A 25,079-nucleotide genomic window follows, 5' to 3' on the forward strand; every position below is an offset into this window, starting at 1 on the left:
GATTACTTTAAGGGATGGGGCCACATGGCCCCCATCCCTGGCCAGTTAATGACCCTGGTGATCCATCACCTGGAACTGGCTTACCAGCTATGTCCCAGGGCGCCCACCCTGGGCCATAGCAGTATACCCGCCCACACCAGCGAAGACAGGAAAGCATGCCTTTGATCTAGATTAAAAGGAGCATTTTTAATTTCCTGCCAAGTGGGAGCAAACACCAACTCCGCTCCCAGTTGTGGGAGCTTTAAAATGCTCTCAACCACTGAAGCAGACTTTTGATGTGTTTCTCTGCCCGCACTGAAGCAGGCAGGAAACAGATCAAAATATTGCTCCCACCCAGAGGGAGCAGCATTAATAAATTGATGGCCTCTCTGAGTGGGAGCAATGGGGATTCCTGCTACATGCGGGGAGTTGTAGGGGGCAGCAGGGCCCAGAGAATCCTCTGGTTGCCCCAACAAGAGTATGCTGGATGTTCTGGATGGGCACCCACCTTTTAGAAATGCAGGCCCTGGGAGATGGGGTCCCCGGGCCCAATACCAGCTTGGGTAAGCGGTCTGTGCAGCCCTCTCCCCTTAAACAAAATACACAGCCCTGGGCGATGGGGTCCCCAGGGCAGAGAGAAGTTCTTGGAGGGGGGCAAAATGGAGGGGTTCATAGAGAGTAACTCCATACTCCACTTGGTAGTTCTCAATTTAGACCAAGATCTGAAAAAAGACTAGGCACAATGTGAAAATGGAGTAACAAGAGATCAAAGCAAAGGAAAAGGGAAACATAAAGGGGTCAGGAAAGACAAAGAGATCTGAGGTGAGACCATTATTGGGGTATTAGAAGTAAGAATATGAGCCTTATTTAGAACTCAAACTCACAAGTGTACCCGGTCCCCTGAACTCTTACTTCGCCCTCCCTACTTAGAGCCATCCAAACTATCATGTTTCCATTGCTTCAGTGCCCCTAGAGTAGCCACTGAGGCCGCAGTGCCTCTGAACGCATCGCAATCCCACCAAGCTGACAGAGATCTCTAAATATGGTGGGCTTGGGTCTATCGGACACCGTAGTGCATACCTCTGCTGCTCTGGCTGAATGGACGATGGCCTGCCAAACACTTAGAAAAAGCCCACTGTCTGGAGTATGGACCATATAACGCGTAGTGAAGGCTGAAGGCTATTTCAAGAAGGTGATTCTTTCTTGACCAAAATGTGGTGCAACCAGGTTTTGAAGTCTGCCATTCCATCAGGTGGTAAATCTCCAGAGGAGAGTACATGTCCGGGGGTGGGGGGAGTGGGGAGGTGGTCGAGATACCACATCAAAAGTGTCTGTTCACTGTTAAATGGAGAGTCCAGGGCAGAACAGTCTCAGATTGTCTGTACAAAGAACAGAACTTCGAGGAGATACTTTGGCTTTGCAAGGGTGCAACTGAAAATGAAGAAGTAAATTTGCTACCTGTTGGAAATGGTCTCCCCCTAAACTTCCAGTCCCTAGCTTTGCCTGCGGCCAGAGGGACAGAGAAATGCTTAGATCCACCTCAGATGAAAGACGGGCACAATTAAGTGGTGTTAGGGGTCATGTTATGCATTTAGACACCAACCAAATGTTGTAGCGAACATGAAATGGCTGACTATAGAAAATATGACTTACATAATCGGGATATTCAGAAACATTGACAATATTAAGCTTATCAAGAAGTATGTTTGGAAAAAAGGGTAACCAAACACAGAAGAATCATTAAAATCCCTATGAATACAGAGGAGAAAACTACCACAAAAGACCCAAACAGAAAGCATACTAAACGAAAGGCAATTTGTAAGTCCCTAGGCAGCACTTAACTTTGTAAAAAAAAAAAAAAAGTACTGACGCCCAATTTATTTTTTATGAGACCACAGCCGACATCTGTGCCTCTGATTAATATCAAAGCTTCCTCGCTTTCATTAATCCTCATGCCTCTTTCTTCCACCACCATACACTTTATCCCACTCTTGTGGGGTCTGTTGTATTCCTTCTTTCTTTTCCATACTTAATTTCTCAATTTCTGACTGTTGTCCTTTCTCTCCCTTCCTCTTTCACCCTTTTCACCCTTTTCTGCCTTTCTTGTTCATTTCTTTGCATGCCTGTCAAAGGGTGAAAAATAAGTAAGTCCCCAAAAATAAGTGTTGGCGCTGACTCACGGCAGGCAACCAGTGGGCCCAAATTAAGCACTGTAGCTAAGACAATGGTGGCTGATCTAGAGAGACCTGTCTAGAGTCTGAAAGAAGCTTTCAAGACATGCAGAGGCCATACAATATCCCCCAGGTGGCTATGCTTGCAATAAAACAACTGAGAAAAAGTATTTAAGGCAGAGGCTGCCAATTTCAAAGGATAAGCTGCTCTGTGGGTCAGAGGTAAGCTGGCTCTCTGAAGCTAAGCTGCTCCTTCTAAATAACCACTGCTCTGTTTTTAGACGAACACCTTCCAGGCAGTGCTGACGACTGATGGGATCGCCTCCTACGTTCTGATCCTGTTCCAAGATGGCGGCATGAACTGGGACGTGGCCAGCCTCGCTGAGACAAATGCGCTCATTGGCTACTCGAGGTAATGTCCTAAAGTCAACAGTGGCATAAGCCTGGTGATACGGGTCCCAATAAATATGTATTTATTTTATATTAAGTTAGCCTCTTCTGTCTGAAGTCCTACATGCAAAGGGGCTCATAAAATGATCTAGGGGTAGAGTAGAGAGGAGCTCAGAGGTGAAGGGCAAGAGCTGCGAATTGAGGCAAATTCAGGAGAGACAATAGAAAGATAAATATATAAAGGACACAATAACTAGCAAACAGAGGGGCATATGTACAAGCCCCTATTGCCACCACAACGTCACTTTTACTGATGTTGTGGTGGCGATAGGCCTTATTTACATGACAGCGTTAAGCCACTCAACGTGGCTTAATGCTGCCTTGTAAATAAGGCCCCCTTTCACTCTATGCTTAGTGTGAAAGGGGTGGGCAGCAGTGGGTGCTGTGGTGAGCGTTCCTCCGCAACACTCATTGACTTTGAAACTGCCCCCTATTTACAAAGCAGCATACATAGGTGGCAGCACCAAAATCCAGATCAAGAAAAATCAATCAATCAATTACAGTACTTGCAAAGTGCGCTACTTACCCGTGAGGGTCTCAAGGCGCTGAGGGGAGGGGGTTTCTGCTACTGTTCGAAGAGCCAGGTCTTGAGGAGTCTTCTGAAGGTGTGTAGGTCTTGGGTCTGCCGTATGTGGGTAGGGAGGGTGTTCCAGGTCTTAGCGGAGAGGTAGGAGAAGGATCTGCCACCGGAAGTCGTACGTTGGATGTGGGGGAACAGCTGGAAGGGGCGAGGCTGGCAGAGCAGAGCTGGCGGGTGGGGGCGTGGAAGCTGAGTCTGCTGTTCAGGTTGTGGGGTGCTTTGTGTGCGTGGGTGAGGAGTTTGAAGGTGATCCTCTTGTCGACAGGGAGCCAGTGTAGGTCTCTCAGGTGGAGGGTGATGTGGCTGCGGCAGGGGACGTTGACGATCAGTCGAGCGGAGGCTTTTTGGATGCGTTGTAGTCGTCGTAGGTGTTTGGCTGGGATTCCTGTGTAGAGTGAGTTGCCATAGTCCAGTCTGCTGCTGATGAGGGCCTGTGTCACCGTTCTTCTTGTTTCGTTTAGAATCCACTTGTAGATCCTGCGGAGCATGCGGAGTGTTGTAGCAGGAGGAGCGGACGGCGTTGACCTGTTTAGACATGGAGAGGGAGAAGTAGAGGATGAATCCTAGGTTGCGTGTATGGTCGGTGGGTGTTGGGGATGTTTCCATTGTGGTCGGCCACCAGGAGTCGTCCCAGGCTGAGGGGGTGGGTCCGAGGATGAGGACCTCTGTCTTGCCTGAGTTCAGCTTCAGATGGCTGCTCCTCATCCAGTCGGCGACAGCCTTCATTCCCTTGTGGAGGTTGGTTTTGGCAGTGTGTGGGTCCTTGGTGAGGGAGAGGATGAGCTGGGTGTCGTCGGCATTGGAGATGATGTTGATGTTGTGATGGAGGGCCACTTGTGCGAGGGGGCCATGTAGACATTGAACAGCGTCGGGCTGGGGGATGAGCCCTGGGGGACGCAGCAGATCATGTCGGTTGCTTCAGATCTGAAGGGTGGGAGGCGGACTCTCTGGGTTCCACTTGAGAGGAAGTACGTGGTCCACTCAAGGGCCTTCTCTTGGATTCCGGCTTCTAGGAGCCGTGTCTTTAGAGTGCAATGGCATACCGTGTCGAAGGCGGCTGACAGGTCCAGGAGGATGAGGGTTGATGTTTCGATGTGATCTAGTTGGCACTTGATGTCGTCTGTGGCGGCGATGAGGGCTGTCTCAGTGCTGTGGTTGCATCTGAATCCGGACTGGGAAGGGCCCAAGATGATGTTGTCTTCCAGGTGGCGGGCAAATTGCATGTTGAAGATTTTCTCGATGACCTTTGCAGGGAACGGGAGCAGGGAGATGGGCCGGAAGTTCTTGAGGTTCTTGGGGATCTGCTTTGGGCTTCTTGAGGAGGGCGTTGATTTCGGTGTGCTTCCAGATTTCCGGGAATGCTGCTGTTTCGAATGTTGATGACCTTCTGTAGTTGGTGTGCGATGGATGCGTCTGCTTTGTTGTATATGTGGTGTGGGCACGGGTCTGACGGAGATCCTGAGTGGATGGAGTTCATGACCTTGCATGTCTCGCCGTCGTTGACGTTGGACCAGGAGGTCAGACGGTTGGTGTTCACAGGAGAGGTGGAGTCTGGCGTAGTCTGGGTGGTCGTGGTGTTGAAGCTGTCATGGATGTCAGTGATCTTGCGGTGGAAGAAGATGGCTAGTGTGTCCCACAGTTCTTGAGAGGGCAGAATGTCGTTGGCGTTGGCGCTGGGGTTGGAGAGTTCCTTTACGATGCTGAAGAGCTCTTTGCTGTTGTGTGCGTTTGTTGTCCAAGCAGTTTTTGAAGGAGGTTCTCTTGGCTAATCTGATGAGGTGGTGATGTCTGCGGGTGGCATCCTTGTGGGCTGCGTGGTTGTCTGGTGTGCGTTCGTGGAGCCATATCTTCTCCAGTTTCTGGCACGCCCTTTTGGAGGTCTAGAGCTTGTCGGTGTACCAGGTGGCTCTCTTGCTGGCGTGGCTGTTGGAGGGTTTCTTGAGCGGGGCGAGGGTGTTGGCGCAGTCATCGACCCACTGTCTGAAGTTGTGGGCTGCGGCGTCTGGGTTGGTGGGGTCGGTGGGTGTGTTATGGGCGAGGGTGGCGATAAGGTGATCGTCGGTGACTTTGCTCCAGCAGCGGCGAGGTAGCTGGTTGGTTTCTTGAAGGTGAAATGGATGCAGCGGTGGTTGGTCCAGCGGAGTTCGGTGGTGTGGTCGAAGGTGATGTGGGAGCCTGTGGAGAAGACAGGGTCCAGCGTGTGGCCGGTGGCGTGGGTGGGTGCGGTGACGAGTTGTCTGAGGCCGAGGTTGGCGAGGTTGTCGATCAGGGTGGCGGAGTTAGCGTTGTTGTTGTTCTCGAGGTGGAAGTTTAGGGCCCCGAGGAGGATGTAGTCTGTGGAGGTGAGTGCGTGGGTGCTGGCGAGATCGGCGAAGGAGTCGCTGAACTGAGCCCGGGGTCCGGGTGGTCTGTAGATGAGTGTTCCTTTGAGGGTGGTGTTGGGGTCGGTGTGGATCCGGAAGTGCAGTTGTTCGGAGGTGTTGAGGGTGTCGTCTGCATGGGTGGCAACTTTGAGGGAGGACTTGTGGACAATGGCTTGGGTAACCACAGAAGAGGGGAACACGGGAAACCTCACCCGGCCCGGACACGGAAAGGATTGACAGATTGATAGCTCTTTCTCGATTCTGTGGGTGGTGGTGCATGGCAGTTCTTAGTTGGTGGAGCGATTTGTCTGGTTAATTCCGATAACGAACGAGACTCCTCCATGCTAACTAGTTACGCGGCCCCCAGCGGCTCTGTTACGCAATGGATAGCGCATTGGACTTCTAATTCAAAGGTTGGCTGCACTACTGTGAAGAAACTTGCTGATGATCGGATCAACTTGTACAATAAAGAAATAGCAATTGGAAGATAATCCTGGATTTGATTTTGGACTTGAATTTGGAGCGTGCGCTATCCAAGACTTGGAATATTTATGATTATACGATTAGTTATTGTTAGATATGTTGAGTGCTCAGGAGGGCATTTTGTTTGGACAATGGCTATTCCCCCTCCGATTCCGTTGGCGCGATCCCTGCGGGTGACCTTGTAGCCGTCTGGGATGGCTATGGCGATGTTGGGCGCCAAGGAGTTGTTCCACCAGGGCTCGGTCAGGAAGGCCACATCTGAGGTGGAGGTGTAGATCAGATCCCAGAGTTCGACGGCGTGTTTACGTGCGGAGCGGGTGTTGAGGAGTATGCAGCGGAGGTGGTTGGGTCCAGTCCTTGGAGGTTTGGTGGTTCTGTCACAGGTGAAGCTGCAGGTGTGGCAGGAGAAGGGTCCGTGGGTCCGTTTCGGGGCTGCCTGGAAGCAGGTGGGGATTCGGCCGGCGTTGAGTGCATGGAGGGTGCTGGCGTCGTAGCGGATTCTGGTGTTGTGGCGTTCGTGGGGTCCAGGGGTTCTGGCACTGGGCGCGGTCCAGGTGCGGATGGGGCAAGATGGGCTTGTCTCTGGCGCACCTCTGGCGTGATAAGGCAGGGAGGTAGGGAGGAGTAGCTGGGAGGCGTGAGCAGGGCGGCAAATGGGTGACGAGGGGGGCGTTGCCGCCGGGGAGCAGCAGTGGGAAACGGGCAGGGGTTATAGAAGCAAAAAAGGGGGGCAGCGGGAGAGGGGGAAAAAAAGGCAAAGGTTTAAAAAGAGAAAAAAGAAGTGCACAAAAGACACAAAACAATAAATTACACAAACCAAACAGTAAGTTATGCAAAAACGGGGCAAACACTGGGCAGCAAGGAGCAACAGAAAGGAGGGCGGCAGTCAGGCACTGTGGGATCGAACCCACGCCTCACAGTGCCGCGGAGCAGCAGCAGGAGCAAAGGCGCAGCAGGAGGAGCTGTGCAACAGAGGGGAAGTGACCTGTCCTTCAGTTGGTGAAATGAGGAGAAATGCATTGTTTCTCCTCGTTTTTGCTTTTTCCATGTGTGCTGCCTTGTGCAACACACATGGACAAAGCAAACTGCCATGGATTGTTTATGTACCGAAAGGTCCCCCTTCCTGTACAAAACACAATTGTGTGACTTTTATGTGTGCTGCATTAACCAGCAGACATACAAGTCACAAAATGGTATTTTAGGATTGCTTATGTGCAGGATGGGACACCTTCCTACACACAATCAATCCTCCCCTGCACGCAGATACCCTTGCACTATGGTGCAAGAGTTCCTGTATTGGCGCTATACTGGTAAGTAACGAGAGACCGCAGGGGGAAATGCAAGGCTGCACCATATTGTTGTAGATATGGTGCAGCCCTGCGTTTCATAAGTAGCGGAGAGAGGCGTTAAGCCATCACAGCTAATGCCTCACTCCGCCACTTCACTTGTACATATTCCCCAGAGTGTGTTTGGGAGGTGGGGGGGGAGGTAAAGGGGAAGATAGAATCTCCCAAAATGCTTGAAAATGTAAAGGAAGAATATGCGGAGGGTGAAGGGGTAAACGAAAGGAAATAAACCAGGAAGTTAATATGAAAGAAAGGAAGGAACAGTGAAAGGAGAAATTGAATGAAGGGTGAAAACCACAAAGGAAGGGTGCAAGAATGAATGGTTGGAAAGAAGATAAGGTGAAAAAATCAATTAATGAAAGGTTGGAAGGAAAAAGTGAAAAGGTGGATGGGTTAAAGGAAGATTGGATAAGAGGCTGTTGGCACAAATAGATGGACGAGTGAAAGTACGGATGACTGATTTGTGAAGGGAATTGCCATTGGATGGAAGAATGATAAAATGATGGATGGATAGGTGGTTGGAAAGGTGAAAGGGCTGATGTATAAATGAAAGGATGGATGAATGATATAGTGGACCAATGAATGGAAGGAAAGTAAATGGATTGTTGGAACAACGACAGGTTGGTGTGAAGGATCAATAAAAATACGGATGGATGGGAGGATGAATGGGTAGATTGATGCAGGTGAAGAAAACTTGTCTAGGAAGTGTCAGGCTTACGTTTCTCTCATTTGGTGTCATTAGAGTTTTGTTTCAGAATGAGGCCAATTTTATTATCCGGCTACTCCCTTGTGGGACCACCTCCACCCCTGCTGTGTAGAGTCATTTCAAATGAGGAAGAATGTGAAAACAACACATTTTACCCTCCTCTTCTTTCTTCCAGTGGGAAGGCAGACGGGTTCTTCAAAAATGATGACCTAACAAAGAAGACTGCAGCAGAAAAGTACAGACCCTCAAACTATGTTGGATTTAACACAGGTACTGTAGACAGTGCAGTTAAAACTGTACTTTGTATGCATTATAGGCAGAGAAGAGTGGTAGGATTCTAGAAAACTCCCTTACAACTGAAATGAAGGTTGTGTGTAAACATTTCAATGAAAATCCCATGTTCATCAAAGTTTAACACTTCCAAACAATTAACACTTCCTAAATTTATCTCATATGATGTGCATGTTTATAGTTGGGAATGTGCATTTTCACCTGTTTGCAGAAATCCACCCAGGGCCCCAGAGCACATACATCCATTAGCATTCCTGATCCAGAAATACAAACACTGTGCATGTCAGTAATGTTGGCAAAGCAGTAATACCTCAGGATTGCATGTTTGTCCCCGAAAGCATCCTGACATATGTGGTATTACCATAGGAACCAGTAACGCCAAACTAGATTATGTTATTTTTTGGGAGTTTTATATAGTGCAAACTCGACCCAAAGGTATCAGAGCGCTTTACATGAGCACAGTTCCGTTACACAAGGATACATTCATTTTGTTAGGCACAGGGAGATTAAGTGATTTGCCCAGGATCATATGATGTTGAGCGTCTCTGCCGAGACTCAAACCTGGTTCGCCAGCTTAGAAGTCGACCAATCTAGCCTTTGGACCACATCCCCTTTTTTCCGATGTAATCCCCATTTTTCAGCCCAACTTTGTATTAAAGAAGCACAACTCCTGGGGCTCATCAGAAACAGTGCAGACACTTGTGCAGCCCCTTCTGTAATACCCTTTATGCTGCCTGTACCTTTGTACAGTGAGTGCTTGCTCATTTCATTAAGAGTGTAATCCTACACCTGTGCGGCAACACATTTGCCAGTATTCATGCACCACATTGCAGATTCAGGTGCGAACTGTGTGCTAACCAGGAGGTGGATACACATGTTGAGGTCCAAGAAGTTGATTTTGGGAGCGGACATGGAGGTTCCTAGTACCTCAGTTCTAAGCATTTATATCTTTGTACAACTTAAACTACAATACATGGATTCCCTCCTCAATATTTTAAACCTAATATCTGTTTTCAAACTTTGTATTGGCAGATTTACGAGGCCTGTGGATTTATAAACTTGACAACAACGGTGCATCAGTCAACTACAGGCTGAAGTGTATGGAGTGGTACAACGCCCAGCCCCCACCCACATTCTGGAACACTGGCCTCTTGCCATGTCCCTGCTCACTACAGCAGGGCGTGTTGGATACACGCTTCCGTATGACCAAAGCAGGTAAGGAACTGTTAAGTGGTATTAGTTCATAGTGCATGGGCTCCATCAGACAATGAGGGGCAGATGTATCAACGACTTGTGTCGCCCCTGGGCTACGCAAGGGGGTGCTAGGGCTAGGCAACTACTAAATCAGGTTCATCAAGCCAATGCAAGGCCACCTTGCATGTCCCTGAGTGACTTGATACATCTAGAGTAATGCAATGCAACACAAATCGCTGCCTTGCATTACTCTGTCCCAATGAGGCATGCCATGGGTAGAGCATGCGTTTTCCCGTGCATCCACAGAAGGGCCAGATTCACCATTTCTTGTAGACCTGAGAATGCATCAAAATGATACGCCTCAGGAGCCAGGACGGCGGCCAAGATGGCCGCGCGGACGCCCAGCTCCGCTGCTCGCCCTCGACTCCATTGCTATCCTGCCTCTGATCCTGCACCCCAGCCGCGGCCCCGTGCAGAGGAGCAGCGGCGGAGCCCGACCGTGTGACTCCGGTCCACGCATCACCCCGGATGGCTGAGCATCGTCGTCCTGAAGTTCCTGGCCTTCTGTCCGGATGAGCCGGGACCTCGGGTTGCGCCATGGCCGCCTCGCAGGCGATAAACAACGGCCCCGATCGGCCAGGGTAGTCCGGGACCCCGAAGGTGAAACCGAAACCGCCTCTGCCGCAGGCATTGCATGCGCTTGCTGCGCCGGACCTACTGTCTGCCTTTAAAGTTTTTTGGCTGGTATTCCTTACTTCGGGGACGGATCGATGCGACACAGAATCGATTGCCCGGGTCAGATCATCTGAATTGCGGTAAGAATTGTGTACCGCTGTTACTGTAAGGGGCTTAAGTGGAATTCTCAGCAACCTCTCTACGATCTACGCATCCTTTGTTTGAATCGGACAGCTATTGAGGCGGCTCTCTCTTTGTTGCCTGAGTTCCGAGGTCCCGATTGACTGTCTGGGTGAAATGGAGCCCACGGTGCACGATGTTTGGTTGGCCATTAAAGACTTGCACAATGCCCTGAAAAGTTTGCGGACAGATGTACGCCCTACGCAGCTGGAACCTTCTCCTGTTATGGCGCACCTGGTCCTAGACACACGCAGCAAGGAGTGTATGCCCACCTTGTCCCCGGCTGCCGCAGTAGCTGACCCACAGGAGTGTGTGATGCTTGATGAAGGGACCAGGGTACATAATATCTCGGGCGATGCGTCTGCTACCCCTTTTGATCTGCCAGCTCATTTGTTTCCTGATCGTGGGCACCCTACACCGCTATGGACTGTTGGTATCTCCTGGAGACAAGCCCCTTTGTTATTACTGGAGTCTTCAATGTGGAACTGTGTGGCCCCAACTGGTGCTTTTGGTTTATTGCGTCTCTTTGTGCACGGCGTGGGAGGAATGCTGACTTTTTTCCGGACAGGTCAGGGCTGACCGCTGCTTCGACATCTCCTAAGGGACCTCGGTGCCGAAACGGAACATTGTTTGAACTGGGGACTGCGTACGGCTGGGATGATCACAAACTTAATGCCCACGCTCCTTCTTAGTGGATTTCCGCTTTTTTGGGGTGGGGGAGGTTGGGGGTGAGTCTGGGGCTGGAGCTAAGGCCCTCCTCTGTTATTTCCCTCTTTTGGGGTTTCTTGGGGCGACAGGCATGCCTATGGGGGGGGGTGGGCCGTGGCCTTCCGCTGGTATGCAGGGTGGGGGGTTGGGGGATGGGCTGTATTTTGTGTTTCTTCTTTGTTTCTATGGCCCTCTTTCTTTTTCTTCCCTTCGTTTGTTTCTTTTTGCTCTTATATACCTTTTAGTTTGTCTCTTCTTGTTTCTATGGTCTTTCTCTTGTTCTTTCTCTTGTTTCTTTCTCTTTATTATCTTATATATTTTAGATCAGACGGGGGGTTGGGGTTCTGCTCTTTCTGGGGTGTATTTTGCCCTCTGTATTATGGACACGACATTGATTCGAACACATAGTCACTGAATGTTTACATATCTTACTTCTTACGTTCCACCTATGCTTTTATTTGAGGGCAACTATCCTGTTTATGACTTGTTTCACGTGAGTCTTGCTTTATTGTATGTCACTGGATCCTTCCATTTAAATTGCAAAATGAATCCTCTTACATCCTGCTACACCATGGACAAGCTAGAACGTAACTCCTGGAGTTTTACACCGACTGGGCGGGCACTGTCCGATGCGATAACCAATTCCGCGCTTGTGCATCCTGTTTGTAATTTTTCATGCTAGCATCCCGGTTTCTGTCGTTCCACTAGTTGATATCCTGTTGCAAGGCCCGCCCGCTCGGCAGTCTGATGTAAATGTAGGGCACTTCAACAAAACTATAAAATGAAACCCACTTTATCCTTTTCCTGACGTATCATGACAGTGCATAGTAGTGTTTACATATTTGGCTTTTTCCCCAGCTCAAGATGCCTGAAATGTGGTTCATTGTCATAGCGGCCGGCCCGCAGTGGTTGTAGGCAGACGCTGTGTGCTATGCATACGATCAATAAAGGTTTTCAAAAAAAAAAAAAAAATGATACGCCTCCCCAGGTGAGGCAAAACAAGGAGAAATATCTTTATTTCTCCCCTTTTTTTCTGTGTGTGCTTCATTTCTCAGACCTCAGGGTCCCTTGAAGCCACTGTACTTATCTCTGTATATACAGAATAACATAGTCCTAGACAGTGTTTCTCAGAGGGACTTAACGGGTCCCTATGCATCTCTGTGTCTCCAAGTATGTGGCTTAATTACTTTATACCAATGCTCCTCAGAGCCTCTCAGAAGCTCTACACGTATCTCTGTGTCACCAAGTACATGATTTACCAAAGTACAGTCAGATGCACCTCAGAGCCACATATAGGCTCTGTACTTACCCTGTGTATCCAAATGTATGGAGTAACATAGTATTAGATGGTGCTCCTCAAAGCCACTTAGAGAGTCTACCTATCCATGTGGTACCAAGTATGCAGAACAATATAGCTGCAGACAGAGGGTCTTCAGAGATGATTAAAGGTTCTGGGCCTCATTTACAACAAAATTATACAGCGCTGTACCGCAAGACATTTTGCTTCGCCGAGCTGCGTCATTTTAAAAGAACAGTATTGTGCAATATTAACAACAATACAATGCATTCCCGTGTTTTCCCCTGCACTGGCACACGATTGGCTGCCATGCACCAGTGCAGGCACCCTTGCGTCATGTTGCAAGGGTGCCGGCATGGGAGATAAATGGGGAAAAAAAATTTAACGACGCAGATGCCTTACAGAAGATACCTTTTATTTATGAGGGAACTATCAAAACTCTGGGTACATTCTTTTACACAAACAGTAAGAAATTAAATCTCAGTAGCATCCCCAGTGTTACATGGTATTCGGAATTTTGCAGGCAGAATAAATTGGCTCTTATAAAGGCCGTCAAAAGCAAGTCCCCCCTTGATATCATGTTAGCAAGAGAAGAGTAGAAGGCGGCAGTCCTCAAGGCAAAAAAAGACTGCGAGGAACAGCATTGACAGGCCCTATCAGCTGTTAGCCTGGGAAAGGACCCTAACCTATTTTGGCATCTCCTGAGGAAAAAAACGCGCCATGCCTGTGAGCTCATCACCAATAATATCACAAGCAAAACTTGGTTTGACCACTTCCAGAGTCTCTATACCGATGATGGAGAGGTCACTTTGGGTGGCCCACCAATAGACCCTTGGGCAGTTCCTGGGGACCCTGTTAGATTCCCTTTCACAGATCTGGAGGTAGAAACTGCCATTCGGCGGATAGTACCAGCGAAAGCTGCAGGGCCCGACGACCTGCCAGGGGACGTCCTCCGAGCAGATCAGTTGGGCCAAATTTTTATCATCGCTAATAAATGCAATTGACAGTGGCTGTCTGATCCCGGACTCTTGAAAAGGGGCCAAAGTGGTACCAATTTTTAAGAAGGGGGCCAGGGATAATCCAGCAAATTACTGCCTAATAAGCTTGTTAGACTCAACGCAAAAGGTGGTAGGACGTGTCCTGCTGGAGAGAATCCGAGCCTGGGCAGACGAAAATGAAGTCCTTTCGGATTATAAGGCTGACTTTAGAGCAGGTATGGGACAATTGAGCAGGCTTTCAGGCTGTTCCTCCTGTACTGGAAGGTGGTCAGAATAGGCAAAGGCAGTCTTTACCTAGCTTTTATCGGTCTTAAGACTGCCTTTGACCTGGTCCCACGTGAGCGCCTGTGGCAGGTCTTGGTAGAGCAGGGGGTTCCTAGGCATATCGTGAACATACTGATTCGCCTTCATGAGGGCAATTATGCCCAAGTGAGATGGGGGTCACAGGGGGACTAAACATCTTGGATACCGATGAACAGGGGAGTCCACCAGGGATGTGTGTTAGCTCCCACCCTATCCTCTTTGTATGTGAATGGGGTGGTTCATTTCCTACAGCAAATACCATCTGATGCTCCATCCCTGGCGGGCGAAAAGATTCCAACACTCCTGTTCGCCAACAATACCCTCCTCATCTCTAAAACCCCGAACGGCCAGCAGACCCTTCTGGACACTTTCCAAAATTTTTACACAACCAGAGGGCTCTCTATTAACACCACGAAGACAAACTTCCTCACTCTTTTTTTTTTTTTAATTTTTGAAAACCTTTATTGTGCATCGAATCAGAACAAATACGGGCCTACAACCTGCCGTCCGGCCACGAAAACAGTCAAGCACCAATGCAGCGTTACGGCGACACAGTAATATCTCTCATTGTAAGCAAGCAATAAAAGGGTTACACTGTAATTACCATATTACCATGTCCCAGAATCAGTGAAGGTTAATTTTTAAAAGTTTTCATCGCAACCATTAAGATCAGGCCATATTACTCCGTACTTATACAAATTAGAAAAAGAAAAAACAAGGTCCATGTAGGTGGGACTCGACAATAGACACCCTTACCAATCAGTACAGTTCGCAACATGCAGGTTCCAGCCAGAGGATGGCCACAAATGATGCACACCCCTAGAGAGGACGCAACATCCCAACTAATACCACGCTACCACCCATCCCCCAGTATGCCTAACATGGGCCAAGAGAAAAAGAAGAAATTATATAATAGCAAAAAGGCACCATAGAAAGAAACACGAAATAAAACTTACCCCCCCACCCTACACACATGCAGAGGCTACGGCCTACCCCCCCCCCTAGCAGAGTGTTTGTCTCCCCATAACCCGAAATATAGCGAGAGAAGAGAAAATTGAGAAGGAGAAAAAGAAAAGGAAAAAAGGAGAAAGAAAAAAGAATACAATTCACATTAGACCGGAGGAGGGCCAATGAAATATATCCAACACAATTAACATACAGTTCCCTGGCCGCCTTTACCCCGACCCCAAGACCAGTACAATACCAATATTCAATATCCCCGGCAGTCCGTCAGCAACCCAGCAGTACGAGAGAGACAGTCCTGATTCAGGAGGGGGCATCCTCAACCCTGTCCCCTACGGTGCGGTGTAACGATACAATCCAGCTGCACGATAGACCTCTTGGAGGGTGGGAGCAAACAAAGGGACCACAGCTGAATGAGGGGACGATCACCAAAGTCCATCCAAGACGTAGCCATGTGGTCCACAATCATAACAGAAGATCCATAGCGCGGCAATGGTCCACCAAAGGCAGCTAGTCCACACGGTAATGGCCGCTTCAGGATGAGAAACGGAGGTCCGCCAGTAGTCCTCGAGGAAGCCCCCAGGCGTGGTGTCTCGCGGCGTCTCCCAAGCCAGTTCGTCACCCCAGAGAGCTTGCGTTCCTTTGGGGGTGCTTCCGCCAGCACCTCAGCAATGACTGGGTCTCGCGACCGCAGCGGTTCAATGGCGACGTTGGCGAGGGAACCATGGAAATCAGCTATAGGGTGTGGCGCAGTGTCCCGCATGCGGACAGACTGGGGGGCAGCAAGCAGAGTAGCATCCATCCGAGCCCCCAATTCACAAGCAACAGTACGCATGGCGGACCTGAGGTCGTCTAGGGTGCTCAGTATGTCACCAAGTTGTAAAGGCGCCTCAAAGGGCAGGGACGCAGCCCCTTCCAGCACTCGAGTATGGCTGACGAGAGGCAGTCTCACTGGTCGTTCGTCATCACCCTCAGCAATCCTCCGAGCGCCCTGCCGGGTCGAGGCACGATGGAAGCAGTCTGAAAGCACAGGGGCAGTATTTTCCATCCCGGCACAGTCGTGAAATGGCTCGGGCCGACGCCCGCGTCCTCACCGGCAGCTCCGGGTTTACAACTGTAGGAGCCGAGGGCAGGCAAGAAGATGGCGCTCGCAGCGGCGTCGGGGGAAACAATGTTGCGGAGGAGCCGTCCCGGGGCTGGATAGCAGATACTTTGTAGCTCTGGTAGCGGCGGCGCCCAGGATCAAAATCAGCGGAGCCAGGTGCAGAAATTCAGGCGCTGCCGACGGGGTACAGCAGCCGGCTCTGTCCGACCTGTCATGGCCGCCGTCTTCGTGTACAGGGCCGGCCGTCTCCGCAGGACAAAGACTCGGGCTGCGCTGATCGGCGCCCGGAAGGGTGAGGGTGTCCCAGGGCTTCTACTGCCGGGATCGGGGAAAGAAACACATCGGCGTGACCGGGTTCGCCTCCCGGTTCCGCTGTTGTAGCGCAGTGCTCGGATAGGAGGCAGGATGGTGCGGAAACCGGGAGGATGGCAGAAAGGGTCAGCGGAGCCGAGGAGTCAGGCGGCCATCGCGGTTGCGAGCTAGGCTCCTCCCAAACTTCCTCACTCTTAACCCATGTAGAACATTTAGGAACCCTCCACTGGTAAACTCCGTCCAACTAGTAAGGGTAACCACCTTTGATTATTTGGGCATCCGTATATCCGATTCTATGAACTGGTCACCGCACATACAGAAAATGCTCCAGTCTCACAAAAGGATGGTGGGGTCAATACTAAAAGAGCATCGCTCCTCTACGAGCAGACCAATTGCCCCCGCCCTCACAATTTACAAGGCCAAGGCAGTAAGTTCGACCCTTTATGGTGCCGAACTGTGGGGCTTTTCCAATATAGTCCAAGTTGTGCAATTGGAGAACAAAGTTCTCAAAGATTTAATGATGCTCCCGCAGAGGATACCCACAAAGCCCCTTGTGCATGATTTAGGCTGCAATTCACTAAGGGACACGGAACGACTTCACCCACTTTTGCTCTGGGTGCGCTTGTGGGGGACTCCAGAGCTATCGAAATATGCCACAGGGCTGGGCGAGATTATGGATATGGACGGGTGGCACAAGGTCCATTGGCTCAAAAACGTAAACAAACTTCTTTACGACTTGGGCCTCAACGAGGAATGGAAGAATAGATCCGCCCCACCCAAGGCTGAGTTCAAGAGGCTGTACTGGCAGTGGATCGCTAAAAACGACCTTCTGAATCCAAGAATAGGCAGGCTTACAGAAGAGTTCATGCAGCACAAGCTATTTTCCTGCTACAAGCCCTACTTAGATTTTATCCAAAAACCACACAACAGAGCACTTCATTTCGAGTTTAGGATGGGCACACTACGCACAAGAGAGATGACTGCTCAGTGGAAACCTCCCCATCAAACTACAGCTTCCAGCCCATGCTGTGAGGCTCGGACTGAGTCAATTGCTCATCTGGGGCCCGATGTAGGTAATTCCTATTTACCTACTCGTAAATACCGAATCATACCGATTCTGTATTTAAGAGTAGGAAAATAGAAAGGGGGCAGATGTAGGTGATTCTTATTTTTCAATGGGAAATACCGAATCGGTATTTACCGAATCGGTAAATATTGAAATCCTGCAAGGGTGAACGGGGTGTCACTTTGACACCCTGTAGGGCATGTCTGTGTGTCACATGGCACAGGTGTACATGCACAGATGTGCATGTACACCTGAATTCGGTATTTTACCACCCAATTGTATTGGGTGATAAAATACCTAATTCTGAAGGCCTGTAGCATTGTAAACAGTGCTACCTACATCTGGGATTTACCGAATCGGTAAAATTACCGATTCAGTATTGTACAGAATCGGTAAATTTACCGATTCGGTAAATTTACCGATTCTGTAAAATAATGGACCCTACATCTCAATCACCAAATACCAGTTGGTAACGGCCAAATTCGGCCGTTACCGGCCGGTATTTGGTGACCTACATCGGGCCCTTTATGTTTGTCTGTCCAGCATATAAGGCCCCTAGCAGGTTTTGGCTGAAGCCTATATGCAATAAGATTGGCACTGGTATCCATCAAGCCGCACTGCGTATTCTAAAATCTGATACTCGGGACCTCTATGTTTGTGGTTTAGCTAAATACCTTAAATGGGCATGGAGCATTAGAGCAAGAAAAATAAAGTCTAAGGGGCAGATTTATGAGTTCTGGTGCATCTCTGCATATCAGCAGGGATGCGCCAGAACTGATGCGTCACGCAACTCCCTCCTTGCGGCACCACAGATGCGCCGCATTGTAAATGCGGCGCACCATGGTGCAAGGAAGGGCAGATGCGTGACGCATCTTGTGGTGTACGGGTGGCGCATTGCTGGAGTAGCGTCGCAAGTGCGACGCAACTCCTGCAATGTAAAGAGGCCACCCATACATAACGTGGTGCGTCACTCCTTACGCCTGCTTCAAGCAGGCGTAAGGATTTGACACAGCAGCCTCGTAAAACTGACTCAGTGAAATCTTGTAGATTTCACTGCGTCAGTTTTACGGGCTTTCCTACGAGGGAACGCCCACCCTGCGACAGAACGCCCACATGAAACCTGACGCAGGTTTCATGTGGCGCAGGGCTTTACAACGTGACGCATCTGCCTAGATGCGTCACGTTGTAAATAGGTCGCAGGGATGCGCCACGTTTCCGCGCCGTTGCGTCACGCAACGGCGGCGTAAACGTGGCGCAAGTCCATCATAAATCTGCCCCTCAGTTCTGAAGCATGAACAGTTTGTCACTTCTTTGTACCACCATACAGTTGCACAAAAAACTTTAAAAAAAATATATTTATTGTTTATTGTTCTCTGTATTAATCAACTTGTAATGTTCCTTTACACATAACGTTTTTACTATGTGTGCACTATGGCTTTCTTTGTACACTTTTTCATTGGATTGTACAGCTTTCAAGATATTTATTTATCGAAATAAAGCTTTATGAAAAAAAAAGATAAATGCTTTTGTACAGGAAGAGACAGAGGAACTGTAAAGGCACATGCTGCTTTTGGATGAAATGTAGCAGTATTTAATAATACACTTAAAGTAAGCAACAGAACATAACACATAACGTACACAAACCAACATAGTAACACCATTAGAACACAACAGGGCACATCATAACAAAACAGTCAAAACAGAACACAGTACAGTCACTAGATACACACTCCTCTTGCTAGTTGTCCCAAAACATTCCCTCATCCTCCACAGACAATTATAGGATGCATTTGGGGTAGTTGATGTGACGTCACTGACTGCAGCTGATATCCCAACTGGCCCACTATCCCAGACCTTGACTTGAGTTCACAAAATTTTGAGTCCACTTCTAACAGTTCCATTGTTTCCAGGTCTTTCCAGATCTGAACTCATCCTACGTACAACTTCCCCCAACATGTTCATGGCTGGAGTGCGGTGTGTGTACAACACAGTGGGACAGTTGTTATCAAGCTACCAGGAAAGACCCTGGATATTCCTCCTAGATACAACATCTGCATATGGTAAGCATGGCTTCTAATTTGGTTGCTGTCGGATTGATGGAAGCAGCATTTGACTCTGCAGGACGGTGGTAATCGCAGTGGATCCACCTGCACAAACAATGGGTGACTGTGCGTTGATGTGCAACATGGATCTGTTCCCCATTTTGACACATTCCCAGATCCACCACTCATGGTTCATCTGGGAATGTGCCTTAATCCATGGGTGGATGTTTTGGAACACCCACTTCTTGGGATGTTCCATGGATGGAGCGTGGGTGTTTCACCATGCGCTGCCTGGCATTACTCCAGATTTACCAAGCCACGCAGAGCCACTCAAGGTGGGCCTTGAATGGCTTGGTAAATCTCATTCTAGGATTTCTTTGGCCTGCATTCACTTGCGTGGTACAAGGGCGATGCAAAACCTTTGATAAATGTGCCCCGGAATTCTGTAACAGGCATGCTGTGCTTGAGCACAGCCAGGGAAACTTGTACTATTGGCAAGCCATCTACAGTATATCCTTGGTGACAAAAAAAAGTTTGTGGAAAAGGACTATTAATTCAAAGTAATTTTGGAAAAAGAAAATTGGGTATTTTGTTTGAGGTGGCGGTCTTATAATAGGAGTTGAGGCCTGGGCTATGAAATTCTTCCAGCTTTATTTACCTATAAATGTTTTGACCTGCCATTCGAGTGAAGGTTAAGCTGAGGCGGAAATTTGATAATTAATAACATTCTGTGAATAAGGTATATTAGAGACACACTGAGAAAATTTGGAATAGTAGAAGGACATTGTAGGAAGATCTGATACAATTAAAGCAAAATGTTACCTGCATAATTTGAATATTATGCGGTCACAATCCTCTTCACCCCTTGTCTGGTGCCTTCCTTTGGTGAAGGGTGAGTTTAAGGAGGAGCGTTTTCTCCCCCTGTTTTTCATCACCTCAGGTTGGGGCCGTTCTCAGGATCAAGATTAGTGGGAATGTGTCACCTGTGGTTCTAGTAAGGAAACTGTGGAACTTGTGTTATATTTTTGTCCTTCTTATGTTAAGGGGAGGAAAAAATAGATTTTCCCTGTATCCCAAATATTAGGGACGAAAAAACATGTTGAGATGTGACACAAGACATTTACATTTTTGACATTTACAAGACAAAGCATTGTCTTTGTTGTCTCTCGATATCTCCTGGTGATGGAGAGGACAAGATGCATGTCTCTCAAGTCTATTGTGGGTCCTGAAATGACGGTAGTGCAGGGGGTTCCTAGTGACCCTGCTCGCCTCCTCTATTAGTAACCTGTGTCGCTGTGACCCAAGACTGTATATTGCCTTTAAGAAAGCTAAGCGTCTTTTAGAGGCTTCTTCCCCTCTTATGCACCAGAACTTTGTGAATTTGTTGATTAGATGTATTGCTTTACACCAAGAAAGTTCAGGTTCCTCCTAGAGTTCTCACTTCCCTCTTGCACTCGCAATTTGTGACTACATTAACTCGGAATATCTCTCATACTTGGGAACATAATATCAGGGACGGGCGTTAAAATTATGGCCGATTTAGCGGCAGAAAACTGCTGCTAAAGCGGCAATAATGGACTTGATAATATGGCCTTGAGAATTCCATTAAAAGCCCAGCTTCTGGAGTTAACCTGGGCTTCTATTGGAATTCTCAAGCATATATTATCAAGCCCAGTATCGCCGCTTTAGCTGCAGTTTTCTGCTGCTAAATTGGCAATAATTTTAACGCCCGTCCCTGATATTATGTCCCCAAGTATGTGAGATATTCCGAGTTAATGTAGTCTCTGCAGCTAACAGAGCTTAGAAGCAGAGAGAAACCCTGGGTCATATTTAAGACCTGGTTTGCGTCACTCTTGCACCAAGAATGTAGCACAAGAGCAACACAAACCGAAAGTCTGATCTTTAAAGCCACACAAAGGGGCATATGTACAAGCTCCTATTGCCACAGAAACGTCACTTTCAAGGGCATTCCTGTGGCGATATGTGCTTGACCTTATTTACAAGGCGATTCAGAAAAGGGGGTGGTGATGAACAGAGTGTCTGAATTAAGCAGACCACTCTTACCCAGTCCAAAGATCAGGGCTTGATCCATCACCGTTATTTATCTCACTGCCCCATCCCAGCTCAGAACTTGGCTATATGCAAATCAGTCTGTCCCTGGCCCAGTGCGTCATGGGAACAGGGCAGACTAAACTACCAAGCCAATTCTTCACCAGAAAGGAGACAAGCTACCGGGGACCGGTTTCTGGCATTTCAGCCGTCTTCGGCCCGGCTTGCTTGAATCCTGATGGAGCAGTGAGAAAGGGACTCATGTCTGAGTATACCCTGCCACACCTATAGTGGCCAAAAACGATTCAGAAAAGGGGGTGGTGATGAACAGAGTGTCTGAATTAAGCAGACCACTCTTACCCAGTCCAAAGATCAGGGCTTGATCCATCACCGTTATTTATCTCACTGCCCCATCCCAGCTCAGAACCTGGCTATATGCAAATCAGTCTGTCCCTGGCCCAGTGCATCATGGGAACAGGGCAGACTAAACTACCAAGCCAATTCTTCACCAGAAAGGAGACAAGCTACCGGGGACCGGTTTCTGGCATTTCAGCCGTCTTCGGCCCGGCTTGCTTGAATCCTGATGGAGCAGTGAAAAAGGGACTCATGTCTGAGTATACCCTGCCACACCTATAGTGGCCAAAAACGATTCAGAAAAGGGGGTGGTGATGAACAGAGTGTCTGAATTAAGCAGACCACTCTTACCCAGTCCAAAGATCAGGGCTTGATCCATCACTGTTATTTATCTCACTGCCCCATCCCAGCTCAGAACCTGGCTATATGCAAATCTGTCTGTCCCTGGCCCAGTGCATCATGGGAACAGGGCAGACTAAACTACCAAGCCAATTCTTCACCAGAAAGGAGACAAGCTACCGGGGACCGGTTTCTGGCATTTCAGCCGTCTTCGGCCCGGCTTGCTTGAATCCTGATGGAGCAGTGAGAAAGGGACTCATGTCTGAGTATACCCTGCCACACCTATAGTGGCCAAAAACGATTCAGAAAAGGGGGTGGTGATGAACAGAGTGTCTGAATTAAGCAGACCACTCTTACCCAGTCCAAAGTTCAGGGCTTGATCCATCACCGTTATTTATCTCACTGCCCCATCCCAGCTCAGAACCTGGATATATGCAAATCAGTCTGTCCCTGGCCCAGTGCATCATGGGAACAGGGCAGACTAAACTACCAAGCCAATTCTTCACCAGAAAGGAGACAAGCTACCGGGGACCGGTTTCTGGCATTTCAGCCGTCTTCGGCCCGGCTTGCTTGAATCCTGATGGAGCAGTGAGAAAGGGACTCATGTCTGAGTATACCCTGCCACACCTATAGTGGCCAAAAACGATTCAGAAAAGGGGGTGGTGATGAACAGAGTGTCTGAATTAAGCAGACCACTCTTACCCAGTCCAAAGATCAGGGCTTGATCCATCACCGTTATTTATCTCACTGCCCCATCCCAGCTCAGAACCTGGCTATATGCAAATCAGTCTGTCCCTGGCCCAGTGCATCATGGGAACAGGGCAGACTAAACTACCAAGCCAATTCTTCACCAGAAAAGAGACAAGCTACCGGGGACCGGTTTCTGGCATTTCAGCCGTCTTCGGCCCGGCTTGCTTGAATCCTGATGGAGCAGTGAGAAAGGGACTCATGTCTGAGTATACCCTGCCACACCTATAGTGGCCAAAAACGATTCAGAAAAGGGGGTGGTGATGAACAGAGTGTCTGAATTAAGCAGACCACTCTTACCCAGTCCAAAGATCAGGGCTTGATCCATCACCGTTATTTATCCCACTGCCCCATCCCAGCTCAGAACCTGGCTATATGCAAATCAGTCTGTCCCTGGCCCAGTGCATCATGGCAACAGGGCAGACTAAACTACCAAGCCAATTCTTCACCAGAAAGGAGACAAGCTACCGGGGACCGGTTTCTGGCATTTCAGCCGTCTTCGGCCTGGCTTGCTTGAATCCTGATGGAGCAGTGAGAAAGGGACTCATGTCTGAGTATACCCTGCCACACCTATAGTGGCCAAAAACGATTCAGAAAAGGGGGTGGTGATGAACAGAGTGTCTGAATTAAGCAGACCACTCTTACCCAGTCCAAAGATCAGGGCTTGATCCATCACCGTTATTTATCTCACTGCCCCATCCCAGCTCAGAACCTGGCTATATGCAAATCAGTCTGTCCCTGGCCCAGTGCATCATGGGAACAGGGCAGACTAAACTACCAAGCCAATTCTTCACCAGAAAGGAGACAAGCTACCGGGGACCGGTTTCTGGCATTTCAGCCGTCTTCGGCCCGGCTTGCTTGAATCCTGATGGAGCAGTGAAAAAGGGACTCATGTCTGAGTATACCCTGCCACACCTATAGTGGCCAAAAACGATTCAGAAAAGGGGGTGGTGATGAACAGAGTGTCTGAATTAAGCAGACCACTCTTACCCAGTCCAAAGATCAGGGCTTGATCCATCACTGTTATTTATCTCACTGCCCCATCCCAGCTCAGAACCTGGCTATATGCAAATCTGTCTGTCCCTGGCCCAGTGCATCATGGGAACAGGGCAGACTAAACTACCAAGCCAATTCTTCACCAGAAAGGAGACAAGCTACCGGGGACCGGTTTCTGGCATTTCAGCCGTCTTCGGCCCGGCTTGCTTGAATCCTGATGGAGCAGTGAGAAAGGGACTCATGTCTGAGTATACCCTGCCACACCTATAGTGGCCAGAAACGATTCAGAAAAGGGGGTGGTGATGAACAGAGTGTCTGAATTAAGCAGACCACTCTTACCCAGTCCAAAGTTCAGGGCTTGATCCATCACCGTTATTTATCTCACTGCCCCATCCCAGCTCAGAACCTGGATATATGCAAATCAGTCTGTCCCTGGCCCAGTGCATCATGGGAACAGGGCAGACTAAACTACCAAGCCAATTCTTCACCAGAAAGGAGACAAGCTACCGGGGACCGGTTTCTGGCATTTCAGCCGTCTTCGGCCCGGCTTGCTTGAATCCTGATGGAGCAGTGAGAAAGGGACTCATGTCTGAGTATACCCTGCCACACCTATAGTGGCCAAAAACGATTCAGAAAAGGGGGTGGTGATGAACAGAGTGTCTGAATTAAGCAGACCACTCTTACCCAGTCCAAAGATCAGGGCTTGATCCATCACCGTTATTTATCTCACTGCCCCATCCCAGCTCAGAACCTGGCTATATGCAAATCAGTCTGTCCCTGGCCCAGTGCATCATGGGAACAGGGCAGACTAAACTACCAAGCCAATTCTTCACCAGAAAAGAGACAAGCTACCGGGGACCGGTTTCTGGCATTTCAGCCGTCTTCGGCCCGGCTTGCTTGAATCCTGATGGAGCAGTGAGAAAGGGACTCATGTCTGAGTATACCCTGCCACACCTATAGTGGCCAAAAACGATTCAGAAAAGGGGGTGGTGATGAACAGAGTGTCTGAATTAAGCAGACCACTCTTACCCAGTCCAAAGATCAGGGCTTGATCCATCACCGTTATTTATCCCACTGCCCCATCCCAGCTCAGAACCTGGCTATATGCAAATCAGTCTGTCCCTGGCCCAGTGCATCATGGCAACAGGGCAGACTAAACTACCAAGCCAATTCTTCACCAGAAAGGAGACAAGCTACCGGGGACCGGTTTCTGGCATTTCAGCCGTCTTCGGCCCGGCTTGCTTGAATCCTGATGGAGCAGTGAGAAAGGGACTCATGTCTGAGTATACCCTGCCACACCTATAGTGGCCAAAAACGATTCAGAAAAGGGGGTGGTGATGAACAGAGTGTCTGAATTAAGCAGACCACTCTTACCCAGTCCA

The 25,079-nt window shown here is 48.9% G+C and overlaps 1 protein-coding gene across 1 annotated transcript in view; it reads left to right on the plus strand.

Annotated features, from left to right (window-relative positions):
• LOC147684198 (mucin-4-like) overlaps positions 1-25,079 on the plus strand; it is a 135,369-nt gene that overhangs the window by 24,082 nt on the left and 86,208 nt on the right. The window contains exons 5-8 of the mRNA XM_086942610.1: positions 2,432-2,562; positions 8,254-8,348; positions 9,402-9,584; positions 19,081-19,230. Coding sequence (XP_086798736.1) covers positions 2,432-2,562; positions 8,254-8,348; positions 9,402-9,584; positions 19,081-19,230 — 559 coding nt within the window. The remainder of the gene's footprint in view (positions 1-2,431; positions 2,563-8,253; positions 8,349-9,401; positions 9,585-19,080; positions 19,231-25,079) is intronic.

Source organism: Lissotriton vulgaris, chromosome 11 (assembly GCF_964263255.1).
Source record: "Lissotriton vulgaris chromosome 11, aLisVul1.2, whole genome shotgun sequence".
NCBI classification, from domain to species: Eukaryota; Metazoa; Chordata; class Amphibia; order Caudata; family Salamandridae; genus Lissotriton; species Lissotriton vulgaris.